This window comes from Poecilia formosa, unplaced genomic scaffold (genome assembly GCF_000485575.1).
Source record: "Poecilia formosa unplaced genomic scaffold, Poecilia_formosa-5.1.2 Scaffold21, whole genome shotgun sequence".
NCBI lineage: Eukaryota > Metazoa > Chordata > Actinopteri > Cyprinodontiformes > Poeciliidae > Poecilia > Poecilia formosa.
In genome coordinates, this window is record NW_006799960.1 from 2,554,010 (window position 1) to 2,567,782 (window position 13,773).

Genomic DNA, 13,773 nt, shown 5'->3' on the forward strand with positions numbered 1-13,773 from the left:
TTTTCTCAGTTTTCAAGCTGCTACAATTAAATATTAAAATCTAAAATTTCAGCACTGCCAACTTGCCAACCATGACCTTCTGATTTGGTATTTATTCATCACACTCTTGTGGAGATACTTGATCATTTTAACTCCTACTGCTTTACGTTTACCAGTCAATTCATTAGCATCATTGTGAAATGATGGGTTGCTTTTTTTTTTTTTCATCTGAAGAAGCTCTTATAGCATTTCCATTTAAGAAAGCATTAATACAGAGCAGGACAGGAATAAAGCAGCATTTCCTGTTGTTCCGTTTTTATGAATGAACTAGCTTTACAATTACAGCACAGCTAGAGCTGCTAGAGGAACTTAGAAAAGCATCAGCTTTAAGCTTCCAAAAACAAGTTGCTTTAGAAATTGTGGGATTTTTGATGGTTAGGGTTGCACCGATTTATCGGCCAGGAAATTTGCGGGTGCTGATTTCCTTAATTTTGAGAGATCGGTGATCGGCCGATACTTGAATGTAAAGCCGATCTCATCTACCTATGCCAAGGTCTAAAAATCAACCTCTGTTGTCTTCTGCTCTGCCTTTAGAGAGGTTTGACCGACAGACCGACCCACCTCGTCATGCCTGCATGTTAGCAGTTAACAACAGTCACCCTAATTTTGCCAACTCAGCGACTTTCTTGCTATATTTAGTGATACTTCATACAAACAAGTTTGGTATTGGCCAAACTCGGAATCGGCAGACGGGGTTTTTTAAAGATCGGCAATGTGCAATTGGCCGAAAAACTGCAATCAGTGCACTCCTACTTATGGACCATTTGTTCATTTTTGCTATGTCACAAGATTTAGACAAATAATTATTACACTGTGTGCTTAATATTCTAAATTAAAATATACCATCACCATGTTAGTACTCTTCAGAAATACTTTCATGGTACCACATAAATTTTGGTTCATATTAGCATAAAAGCATCACAGAGCTGCTTCAGATTTGTTCGCTGCACATCCAAGAGATTAATCTGTCGCTAAATCTAATATGGTCGCCGAGCATAAAGACCACATTGAGAGTGATTCCACCTTCGTAATGGTCAACTTTAACAGCAGAAACAATGACAATCACTTCCAGGTGAGATAGAGTGACTCATGATTTACTCAAACTTTGGGAACAGTTAACACAGACTTTGATCAGTTCAACAGACAATGCTCCACAACATTTCCTCCACATGTGCCGCTGGGTTGGACTCACCCAAAAAGGCTGAAAAGAAATAAAATAAAATAAAATCCACAGCAGTCTGAGAGAGCTGAGACATGAAATTTAAATCTCAACCGGATCAAGTAAAGAGACAATCTAAATAAACGGAAGGAATGTGTTCATCCTGCTTCCAGACACTTTGGGATGGATTTGTAAAGCGTTTATAAAAACTACATTCTATGAGTGGAGAGCATTTTGTAGCAAAAATAAACAGCTGATTCAGTCATTTTCATTTGTCAAAGTTGAGTTGTGAAATGATGATTGAGGCTTTAAGGCAGTTAAATTATAAACTTAAAAAAATAAAAAATAAAATAAAGACACGGACCAAAAGTATGTCCATGTGTCAATTAAATGTTTAAATGCTGAAGTTATTCTTACAGGGCCTAGCAAACAAATGTAGACACTTTAAATGTTTTCAAATGTAGGAACTTTACAACCACTGACTTCAATTTGTTTGGTTATTATTTTAAAATAGATCAACACAAAGATGTCCACAACTGTGAAGAGGAAAGTGAATGGTGGTATTCCCAAGTGATTCAACCTGTTGAATAAATGATTTGCTGCAAAATCCTCGTTACGTCTCTGCTAACTGTTCTTATTTTTGCCAAATAGCTCAACCTCAATCATATTCGATGGAGACGATCTAAGAGCATCAATTTTCAAGTCTTGCCACATAATTCCAGTCAGCTTTAGGTCTTGACTTTGACTGGGCCATTCTAAAACATCTCTGTGCTTTGAATGTCCTACATTGACCGCCATTCAGCTCCTCATTAACCATGACCAAATCCTTCTACCTGCTAAATCTAAATAGCATGATGCTGCCACTACCATGTTTGACAGTGGGTATGGTGTACAGAGGTTAGATTTACCCTTTTACGTCCAGGTCAAAAAGTTAATTTCTGGAATAATTTCCAACTCTATGTATAGGGGACCTAACGAGGCTAAATGAATAAGTCTTTAATTTCTGATATTTTTGGTTTAAAATTTTTAAACTATGCATGGTTTTCCTTCTACTTCACAATTATGTGCTCCTTTGAGTTGGTCCCCAAAACGCAATTAGGTTTTTGGCTGCAATGTGACACAGTGTGTAAAACTTCAGGGGTGTGAATGTTTTTTTTGTTTGTTTGTTTTGTTTTGTTTTTTTTGCAAAGGCCTTAAAAATTAATGAGGATCGCTACGGATTCAGGAGATCAGTGTAACAGATATGTTGAGAGGAACTGACATCATTCCGCTCCCATCTCACTTTTCATCTCCTCCACGCCTCTGAAATGCGCCGCCAGCTCCCTCAGCACGGCTGTCCTGCCCAGGTGGTCGTTCCTCCGCTTCTCCATGATCACGTCCTCCAAGCTCTGAAACTCCAACACGTGGGATTGTTTGTCCGACACGAACACCTTCAGCCTGTAGGGCTGCTTGCCGATCCGGATCTCCCCGCCCATCTTGAACTCCCTCTTGCCGAACCTGCACCAACTGGCGAAGCTCTCCGAGTTCCTCCAGCTCAACTCCCGGTCCTTCAGCCCCACCTGCTCCATCGCGTTCTGCACCACCACTTCTGCGCACAGGGGCTTCAGTTTGTACCAGTCGTTCACGATCCGACACCTCCTCCCTTGGCTGGCGTCGGTCAGAAAGCTGTTTTTAATCTCGGCTCTGTGCAGGTGCACCACCTGGAAGTCCCCGACGTACACGGCCCAGTGCGGGTACTGACCCGTGGCCACGAACTCCACCAGGTCCCCCGCCTTGCACTTGTTGAGCAGGTTCTCCGGGGAGTAGACCTCCAGGTTTGCGCACTTCGCGCTCTTCTCATAGATGCACTCCTCTCTGTTGTAGACAGCGCACTCCACCTCGTCGCGCTGGTCATAGTTTTTCTCTTCCTCGTTTGCGCGTTTTTCTCCGCCATCCACCACGCATCCGTCCTCCAGCTCGTCGTCGTCGCTTGAGAAGATGTAAGACACTCCGATCCGCGGACCGTCGTCCGTGTCCACGCCGTTCGGGTCCACCGTCGGGACTTCTGCATAACTTAGATGTGACAGCCTGTCCATCTGGTTTCCCATCCTGCTGCTTTACCTGGCAGCAGCCTGACTGTGTAATCCGACGCCGAGGGCTGTTACCGATCACCTCCCATCGCAGCCATCTGTCAGGAAACCGCGCTGCTCGAAACTTCCACCGTCGGACAGAGTTAGACCCAGATTACGCATAAGAATTGAGGGAGAGCCCCTCGGCGCCCCATCAACAAGTTGGGGTCTAGGAGAGAATGCAAAGTGGTTTTTAGAGTCGGCCACCAGAGCAGGCACGCAGGTGTAACCCGGTGGTTTTCCTGCGTAAAGTTCCTGTAAAATGTTAAAAAAAAGCCCTCCAAAAATAAGTACAGATTGCGTGTTTTAATCCAGCGGTGCGCACAGAGCGGCTGGTCCGGCCGCCTGGCGTCGGGACCGAAGGCGGATCTGATCTGATGACGACTCGGTATGTGAACAGCGACGCTCTCGTGCAGGACGCTGCTTCGCCTTTAAAGCGGAAGTGCGCGAAAATTTCCTCCTCGGGTCTTTGCACAGCTGCTGCTGTCTGAACAGGCGGTTGATGGAGTTTAAATACACCGTCAGCAGTAAAAGGAACATTCACATGTTTGATTTTGGGAACATATTTTTTGTTTGTTTGTTTGTTTGTTTATATCGCGCACTAGTTATTTGGGGGAGTTTATCGTTGCACCACAAGAATAACTTTGGAGGCTTTTTGCAGCATTGTGTTACAAACAAATACAAACAGATTTCACATTTTGCATCTGATGTAAAATATTTGTTTTTAAAGTAATGGAAATAGTTATTAGTGTGGCATAAAACTGGATTCTGCGGATACAACTTTTTCTTAAAGGTGGTGTTTGTTTCATTTACTTTGGCTAAAATGAAACACTCCTCCACAAATCTTTGATCATTCAACCATGTGAACCTTTTGGAAAGTGGCAGATTTCCTGTAAAAGATGTCTAAAAGTTATAAGAAGAACACCCTGCTCCACTATCAGCAACTAAGTACAAAGGCAAAGGTTACATTTAGCCTTGTGTTAGAACAACACAATACAATACATACAAACAATACATAGACACCGATTTGTAACAACTAGTCCCTCTAGTTTTCCACACAAATTAAATTAGCAGTTTTTCCAAGTTTTTTTTTTCGTATAATTTTTATTTTATAGTCATTCTGTACTAGTTTTTTTTTTTTATTTCCTTTTGTCATTTTTGTCTTGTCATACCTAAATCCAACAGCTAACTACTAGCTAATTATGCTAGTAAAGTTAGCCTGGCTTCAGAATCCATCTAATGTCTGTAACTGCTTCTTGTTGCAGGCATAAGGTGGAGCCGGTGTTCTGGGTGAGAGGCAGGTTACACCCTGCTCAGGTCGCCAGTCAATCACAAAGCAACACACACACACACACACACACACACACACACACACACAAAGCAAAGGTAATATAGCGTCTATTCTGTCACATTCAAGCACTCTCCGTGGCCCCCTGCTGGCCTTGGGTCTCTAGCAGAGTCGTAGCTGAGTAATGCCATGGTCCACAACCATCCATTTTTTGTTGGTTTAATTTATTGTTCATTTTAGATGCGTTCTAACGACTTTATTTAGCAGTTCTGTGATGAAAATGTCACCGTAAAAAATATACATTCTTGCGATCTGGACGCTGTCTGTGTAGTAGCAACCGAAGCTGCACAGTCGTTTCCTCCCTCGCAGTCTCCCACTGAGTCCATAATGTCTCCATTAGGTTTGTAGTGCCTCATGGCCTGCCTGTTCTTCTCAGTCATGAGCTATTTTACCCTCATATCATATCCCACAGGTGGCAAAGGAAAAATGTCTGCTCGACATGTTGCACGGTGACACGACTGCACCGTCGAAGAAGCCGTGACAACATCTGTGCCGGAAAATGGTGTTGAGGGAGACGTAGAGCAGCTGATGGGCGTTGAAAGAAAGTGGAAACAAAACAAATGTTCATGAATTCAAAGAGGCAGAGACAGAGTTTGACTCCTGAGATCTGCAACCATTAGAAGGTTTATCTACAAATCAAGGTTACCCATTGAGGTTGTCTGTTCAGCTCAAACGTGCAGAGAGGCCTCCGCAAGCACTCGTACTCATCAGATGAGCATGATGGCCTCTAAGCAACGACTTCTTAAGACGATCAGATGAGCTCTTTCATTCAACACCTTGCGAAAGAAGCTATGATGCTTCAACTTTGTCACATTTGCTCATGTTGAACCACTAACTTTAGCATATTTTATTTGAATTCTGTGAAATAGACCAACAGATTGGAGCGTAAAGTACAACATCCAGGACACATAGTTAAAAAAAACTTCTGGAAGGCGTGGTGTGCATTTGGGTTCAATCTCTTCGAGGCTGTTGAAGTATTTTTTGCTGCAATTCCAGCCACACGCTTTGGAGTATGTCTCCACCAGCTTTGCACTTGTAGAGACCGACAGTGAAGGCTACAACCTGAAATGTGATGGTCTGCTAATGAAGTTGCTTTCTAGTATTTCTGTTGTTGCTGGAGTCTTCATCTCAACAGATCTTTGTACCATCTCCATTGACCTTGGGAGTCCTTCACCACCTGTAGGATATGATATGAGGGTAAACAGAAAGACCTTGCAAGCTAACTTGCGATTCTTTCCTGGCAAGTTAGCTTAAAACCCCATTCAGATTGGATGGAGAGTGTCCGTGAACATCGGTTTTTAAGTCTTGGCACAGCTCACCATTTGGCGAACAAGCATCAGTCAACTTAATATAAGTTTTCCTAGCTTTAAAGTTAAAAACAACAGTAGGCCTGAAAGTCAGCACTGAGAGAGGTTATGTGCAGCATCGCAAACTGATACTGATGCAACATGAAACAAGAGAAGATCATCCACTTCTGCTTTCCTTTACACTGATGTAAGAATGACAAAGCAGCTATATTCACTGTGCAAGAGCCAGCATAATTTCACCATTCGCTCTTTGTACGAGCCTCGGCTCCGTTTTTTTTTTTTTTTTAAACACACTGTGTGATTTTATTCTCTATTTTTGTTTTTATTTCTTCACTGCCTTTCCTTTTGCTTCAGCACGAAATCATGCCACATCTCTGTCTGACGGTGGGAGTCAAAAGTAACAAATCTGCTGAATAAATTCAGCCGGTTGTGTCTTTGCGGAGCCGACGAGGGCTCACGTCGGCTGGAAACGTGTTGGGGAAACAAACCTTCAGAGCGGTGACATGCAGCACATTTGACCGCTTCTCAGAGCGCCATATCCTCAGGTGGCGTGACCCACTTTACCCTCCCGGATTGCCTCCTGTGGTATCGCTCTAATTTGTGGAGCTGGGAAATTGGTGAAGCGGGGAAGGCCTGGGAGATGCAGCCAATTAGTCTGGGCTGCACCTGTCCAGTCGGTGGCACAGCAATCTAGAGATGCACACCTGATCTGGTTTTTTTTTTTTTTTTGCAAAAAAAAAAAAAAAAGTGTGATTTTGTAGTTTTTCAGGGTCCTTGCATGCTTCTACTGCACTGTGTTTATAAACACTTCATCAGTTCTAGCTGGAGACAGAAATTCTAAGAAGCATGTTTTTTTTATAAAAAAAAAAACCTTGCTAAAGCTAAGATCTAAAATATTAAAATGAATAATAAAATTAAATCTAAATATATGGATGCATAAAATAATCATGTGAATAAGTTAAGTTAAATATTGATCCCAACTAAACAAAAATCAGCATTTAAGTCAAACTGGTATCTAAAGACGCTAATGCATCACAGCAATTAGGTGATCATTAAAAATATTTGTATTTATCAAATTAAACTGAAAAAAACTGCCTGTTTTTTATGCCTGTGGAAAGGCTATGAAATTCTTAAGAAGAAAAGAGAAAGGGAGCACTTGAGTAATCTAAATTGTAATAAGAGGAACTTTTTATTAAAGTACCATCACTGCCTGAAAATAGACACGGTTTACTCTGCCAGTGTTCTTTAGGCGAGAAGGAGTATTCTTGGTAACATTTTTTAATTTAAAAAACAAAGTACAATCAAATATAAGCCTGATATATTTTATTTTAATTGTATAGTTCTCTCTTAATGTAAGTTTCTCTGTCTTTCTCTGAAGGTTATTACCATTATTAACTTCAGTTTTGTCCCGATTGATCCTAGATTCACAATATATGTTTGAATTAAAAAGTGCAGGTAGTCAAAATTGCATGATCACGCAAAGCTGGGAACCATTAGCACAGCTTTGGACGATCCCAGCATTTCTTAGTTACAATGTGTAGTCGGGCCTAAAATAGAGTCAATAGAAACTCTGCATATCATTTTATAATGTTTAGTGGCTGAGTTTTTCATACTTACAGAAAATGTCACATTTAATTTGAACCACTTTAGTTCAGTGCCAAATGCTGCTCTTATAACCTTTAAAATTAAAGCTGAAGTGATTAACAAGTAATACTTTCTCTGTGCTACGATTTGATATGAAACCAGATAGATTTTTAAAATATATATGTATTTCTTGTGGTCAGGACATGTCGCTTATTAAAAACAAGTTTCTCTAAAACCTTGATTGAAAAAAAATAACAGACTCAAAGTCGGCCTGCAGTTTCCTAAAAGCATAGAGGCATCGAGGTTACCTTTCTTAAAAGTGGTGCTAAAGAACACATTCGAAGATAATTACTCTCAGCGTTCAGCCAGTTTTTCTCCAAAAAGCCCAAGAAGGATAGTGTATGCTTAAGGCAGATGGATGGAGCATCCGGACCGCTGCGGCTTGAGGACCATCTGTTCCAACGAGATGGGAAAACAGCCTGAAATAACGCAATGTGACTCCATCAGGACAAACAAAAAAACGACCCAACACACCGTCATGGAGGAAAATCTCAGTCTTATTACATATTTATTTATATTCTCACATACTTTTTACATATTTATTTCTGATCATATGTATATGAAGAAGAGGATGTAGGTAGAGCGTAGTAAAGGAATGTCATTTCTCCCCTTTTTTTAAACCCATTTATTCAGAAGGGTGTTTTCTTTTTAAGTCAATTATATGCACACTCCCCATAAACAAGCTACAACAAAGTTTTTTTTTTTCAGCCAACATATAAAACTATCATTTTTAAACACCTAAGATAGATGAATAACTAGGGGTGAAAATGATAAACTGCAACAAACAGCCATGATCTGTAGATGTGTGCGCGTGTGTGTGTGTAAAGGGTCATTTTCACTGGTAAAGATTTGAGGTGATGTGTACATTACACACGCATACACAACATACACACAACAGTTTCTACACAGCTATCATGCTTCAGCAGGACCTCGTCTCAAGTCCGTTTATTTTTTTTTATATATATTTCTAACTTCCACAAGTGGCTCAAAAACTGCAAAGGGGAAATTCCTTCAAAAACAAAGTCAGCTTCATGAGTTTACACATTTCTAAATGCAGGGAGGAAAAAGAAACCGCACTAAGGATTCATGAAGAGGAAAAACCCGACACATCCTGAGCCAAATGACGTCTCAGGTGAAGCCGGGGCAAAGCACTGGCATTTCCATTTCTGAACCACAAAACAAAACAAAACAAAAACATGTTTCCTTTTTTTCAAGACTACAAGCCCATTTTTTTTCCTCCTCAATTGAAGATGGTGTGAACAGAATCGCTCAGAGCGCACAATCACACACAAGCTGGAGTTCATCGAGAGAGAGAAGGAGGTGTAGTGGTAAGTCATCAGACTTACAGATGAATCTCAATAAATTACAGTATCGTTAACAACTTCATCGACTGACTCAACACAAAAAGTGAAAGTCGTGTTATAAAGACTCATTACGTTTATGTCAAACATCTAGTTCAGTTATTGTGTTGTTTACAGCTGAGAGCTTTGCTTCTCAGAAAATCAGAGGAAACAATACATGTCACACATTAAATAATTACATAATGAGAACATATTGATGGAAAGTTTAGTGGAAGGAAAAAAGCCTTCTTTTTTTTTTTAAATCAGGTTTTAAGTTAGTCTACCAGAAACTTTTATGCACTTCATACTTTCCCTCTGCTGATGAGCTTTGAATACATGATGACAGACAAAAAGGTGCTATTAAAGCATCCTGGGTAAATAGCCTCCAAGCCATGCTGCAGCAATTTATGGAAAAGAAGAACCAACCAAGTTTTGGTCTCACTTGCATATTCTGTACTGAAAACTCATCTAAATTGTTGGGTCTCACTTCCATCTTGACATTCAGCCATGGGTTTCAGGTCAGGGTAGTTTGGTGGCCCATCAAGCACATTGATATTGTCATTAAGCCAGTTATTGGTTATGTGTGAGAAAATGAAACGTTCATCTCCAAATAGCTTTCAACAAATTATGAAGGTCCTTACATCCAAATCCTCTCAAGGCTGAAGTTTTCCTTTTTGCTACTGTTTTTTTAACCACACTTTTTTGTCCCACTCAACTTTCCATTAATATTCTCAAATTCAGCACTTTGAACAACCAACTTATTTAGTGATGAGCTTCTGTTGCTTGCCCTCCATGATTGTGTCTGATACAACATAACATTTCTTATTAGTCTTATGTAATATTCTATAAGTTTAGGTTTGTTATCAGTCAAAATTAACAGAAAATAAACAATTAAAATGTGGTCTGGGTTCACTGAATACAGAAGTTTCATATTTTAAACGAAATTGCTAAAATACATGAACTTTTAAGATGATATTCCATTTATTGAGATGCACCTGTAACCTTTGCTTCACACTGCATGCAATCGGCACGATTGCATGCAGTGTGACATGCAAATTCCAGCTCAAACAGGAAAGGCAGGATGCTTGTTATGCTGTGCTATTAACTGTGGTTGTGTGTATTCAGATAAATGTACAGAAATCATTAAAAAAAAGGTCAAAAAGCAAAGCAAATGAGCAGGTTTGATCCCAGGCCTGAGCTCTTTAGATTGGCTGATTTCAATAAAGGCAACAAATAATTTTAAAAAAAAAATCATTACAAGAAAAAGAAAATGTCTTTGGTGCTCTCAATTGTATATATATAAAAAAAAAACCCAGAACAAATAAAAAGCAGAAGTTCCTCAAATGCCCAGTCAGTTCTTAACATGTTCGTTTCAATGAATAAACATTTCCTTCCGTAAACAAGAGCTCTAAAAACATTAATGTGCACTACAACCGGTCCTACTTTTAAAATAAAAAAAAGGACATGACATTTATTTATCCACAGGTTTAAAACAATTCCTGCACAGTGCAATTAACATATGTTTCCCCATTATTGATCACAAATAACAAGGGGAGGAATTTCTTCTTTTTTTTCTTCTTTTTTTTTTTAGGGGTTGTTGAATTGTGCAACACCATCATGCATTGAATCAGTGAACGTGAGACGAGACAAAGAAGGATTCAAACTCAGCTGGTAAGTCCAAAAGCTTGGTCCTACAATATAATGCATATAGTTTAAATTGTTCCTGAAGAAGTCTGGGGTTCATCTGGGTCACTCAACTTAAGAAACAAAACCAGAACCAACTGGGGGATGGGAATGAGGCTAAACAAAGCAACAAGCTTTTCCAGGTTCGAAGCCGTTCACCTGCGTCACTGTTTTATGTTGGGATTATAGCACCACTCCAACGGCTAACGCTGCCTTCTTAGGAATGCAAGGAACCACGCAGGAAAACAACAAAAAGGAGGTGGGTACTAGTGTTGATGGAGGATGCTTCCTCTTACAGTGGATAAACAATAAAGAGATGATGGGGTTCATTTTCCCCCATCAGCTCGACAAGAATGTCGACGGCGTTTCCTTGTGAGCACGTATGAAGATGCAGAGTTGGACCACTTTTAAGAGATGTCCTCAGCGAGATGTGATGTGACTTTGCCAAGAAAAGAAGGTGGGGGAAGAAAAAAGGAGGGGTGGTCCATTTTCACTGAGAAGTAATGTCCTCGTGGACAAACCGCACCTGGTTTTATGAGGGCTGGTCCTTCTGCAGAGACGAGATGTCCAGAGGGGGAGGGGCGCGGCCGCTCCACTCCTTCAGCTGTCCGTCCTTGAAGAGGAGGTTGATGGAGGGCAGAGGGACGCCGGACTCAGCCGGCGGCTGGCTGAGAGGGTTCGACACGCCGCTGTCCGGGTCGGACGGCTGGCCGCCGTCCTGTCAATGCAGGGCAAAGTTCACGGCTGAGAACACCAGTAGGGATGTGTGCCTCACGGAGACTGGTTCAAGGTTTAATGGATCTATATTTAACACGTCACCAATCGACACGATTGCATGCAGAGTTTTCTGCAGTAAATCACCTTCATTTGATCTAAAATCTCTAATATGTGCAGGCAACATGGCAAGAGTATCTTATTAAAGAACATTAATCAGCACAAAAAGCCATAGCACATAAGGAAAAGAGAGACTTTCAGTCAGGTAATATTTTTAAGCAATGTTCAGCTGCATTTTCACCAACGTGCATCAAGTTTAACTGTACATTAAATATGCAATTTCAAAAAACTGTTTAACTGACTACATAAAATCTAGTTTATGAGGCTAAAAGAAAAAGGGACAAGAAAACTGATGCATCTGAACAAGAGCATAGAATTTACCATATAGATAATATTAATTCCACAATCTGATATTATCATAATTGTCACTTTTCCCTACAGATAACTAGGTTGGAAGCTTACAGGGTATGTGCAATCATGCACATAGATTAAATAGATTTCCTTTAAGCTTCTGGTTCTGCTGCACATTTTAATCACAAGGTTTCATTCAGTTAAAAAACAAACTTAAATGCAGCCATTACCTGCCTTTCTTAATTGTTTATCATGGTCGCCTTATTATTTTGGGATCTTTCAATAGTTGGAAACTTTACATGAAAATTAAAAAGAATTTATGGGAATAAAAAGGAAGAATTTGTCCATAAATTCCGGCTCTATATTTTTGCTGGACAATGTTTTTTTTCCCCATTTCGGCTCAAACTAAAGAAAAGGGGACTAAGAGCTCTTACCTGGAACGAATGAACAAAGCTCAGCACTTTCAGCGACAGCTTTCGGCTTGAGTGAAGAAGCTCCTGAAGGCTGAAAAAGCAACAACAAAACTCAAGTCTAGCAGCACAACTCTTTTCAAAACGCTTCGTCCAGAAGTGACAGACTTTAGGTTTTACCTTTCGTTGCTGCAAAGCTTGTGTGAGGCAATCTTTCGACACACTCTGCGGTTGAGCTCGGAGCTGAAGAGGGGCATGCCGAAGCACAGTTCAAGAGGGACCCACTCGTCTTCAGATGAAAGAGCTGAGAAAAGAGATTGGCGAGGAAGAAACAAGACGAGACGCTCAAAAGAAAGGCCTGGTTTTGAATTCAGACACCGCCACTTGTCACGCTGCATCCCCAACTGTCCGACCCCTTTCACACGTCCTCTAACTCTCAAAAAAAGGAAAAAAACTCAGTAAATGTTTGCAAATATTTTTAAGGAAACATAAAATGCACCTACAGTCTGTCTTTCCTTTTCCTTCGCCGTTCTCTTCGGTCACGAGCTCAAATGATTCGGTGCTGCCGTTGGTGTCCAGGCCTCCGCCTAGATGGGTTTCTCCTGGAGCGCAAACAACAAATAAAGACCAACGGCAGCTTTTGCAATCATTTACTACATTTCTGTGAGCCAACAATGGAGAATTATTAAAATTTGGTGGATTTAAAGCAGGAGTGAGATTCAGTCCCAAAGGGCTAAGAATGTTTCTTCCATTAGCAAAAACTATCACCATAAAAAGCACACAATTAAGCAGACAAGCAGCGTAATTAAACTGGACTACGAGGAATATTTATCTAATTTGCACCATTAGTGCCATTGGCTGTACCAAGCGAGGACATTGCAGCTAATTTCACAATAACTCTTGTCTGTTAAACAGCCAGAAAGATGCATTCGTACCTCTGCACTCGGCGCTGTCGCTGGTCCTGCGACGGTGCCTGTTGTTGGAGTTCAGCATGGTGACGTAGCCACACTGGTGCTCCAGATCCACGTGCTCCTTCAGCTTCCGAAGCGCTTTGTGCACACACATGTTGGAGTAGGAGAACTCTGCGTGACAAGCAGACGTCGAGTATGAACGAGGCGTTCTGCTAGACTCGGGCTAGCACAGTCTAGCAGGCAAAAGCTCCAAGTCTGGAGTATTTCACACAGACTGTACTTTCTCTTTTTGATATTAAACAGCATCAAATTGTCGCAGCAAAGAAAGAGGTTGCAGTAATAAGCATGTGTGGACATCCTGACAGTGAAACTAGACGCATGCTGATCCTATTGTTAGAAAACTAATCCGTCCATTTAAACCATCTTCACACAGGGTTAGAATTATGGGAGGTTGCTGCACCTCCAACATCAACTTCTGCTTTCTAGTCGATGACGTAACACGATGAATACTAGACAAATTAGAAGAACGATTTAACTAACACATGTGTGAGTTAGTTGGTTATTGCACTGCAGCTGCTACGAACCAAACCCAGATATCAACCAGAAAAACTAACAGAGTAGTAATAAATAAATCAATAAACTAGAGATGTGCCGATCAGGTTTTTTCCTCCCGATACCGATGCCGATCACCCATGAGGG

General features: G+C 40.8%; 2 protein-coding genes across 2 annotated transcripts; both read right to left on the reverse strand.

Moving 5' to 3' along the window:
* Positions 1-332: 332 nt before the first annotated feature.
* Positions 333-3,735, reverse strand: LOC103135095 (protein FAM84B-like). Its single transcript, XM_007547694.2, has one exon. The coding sequence runs from the start codon at positions 3,283-3,285 to the stop codon at positions 2,461-2,463; it is 825 nt and encodes a 274-aa protein (XP_007547756.1). The 5' UTR covers positions 3,286-3,735; the 3' UTR covers positions 333-2,460.
* Positions 3,736-8,084: 4,349 nt separating this feature from the next.
* LOC103135096 (protein FAM91A1-like) lies at positions 8,085-13,270 on the reverse strand. The gene is made up of 5 exons (XM_007547695.2): positions 13,099-13,270; positions 12,667-12,765; positions 12,344-12,467; positions 12,188-12,257; positions 8,085-11,346 (listed from the first exon to the last, which is right to left on the reverse strand). Exons 1-5 carry the CDS (start codon positions 13,226-13,228, stop codon positions 11,161-11,163), a joined length of 609 nt encoding a protein of 202 aa, XP_007547757.1. The 5' UTR covers positions 13,229-13,270; the 3' UTR covers positions 8,085-11,160.
* Between the last annotated feature and the right edge of the window lie 503 nt (positions 13,271-13,773).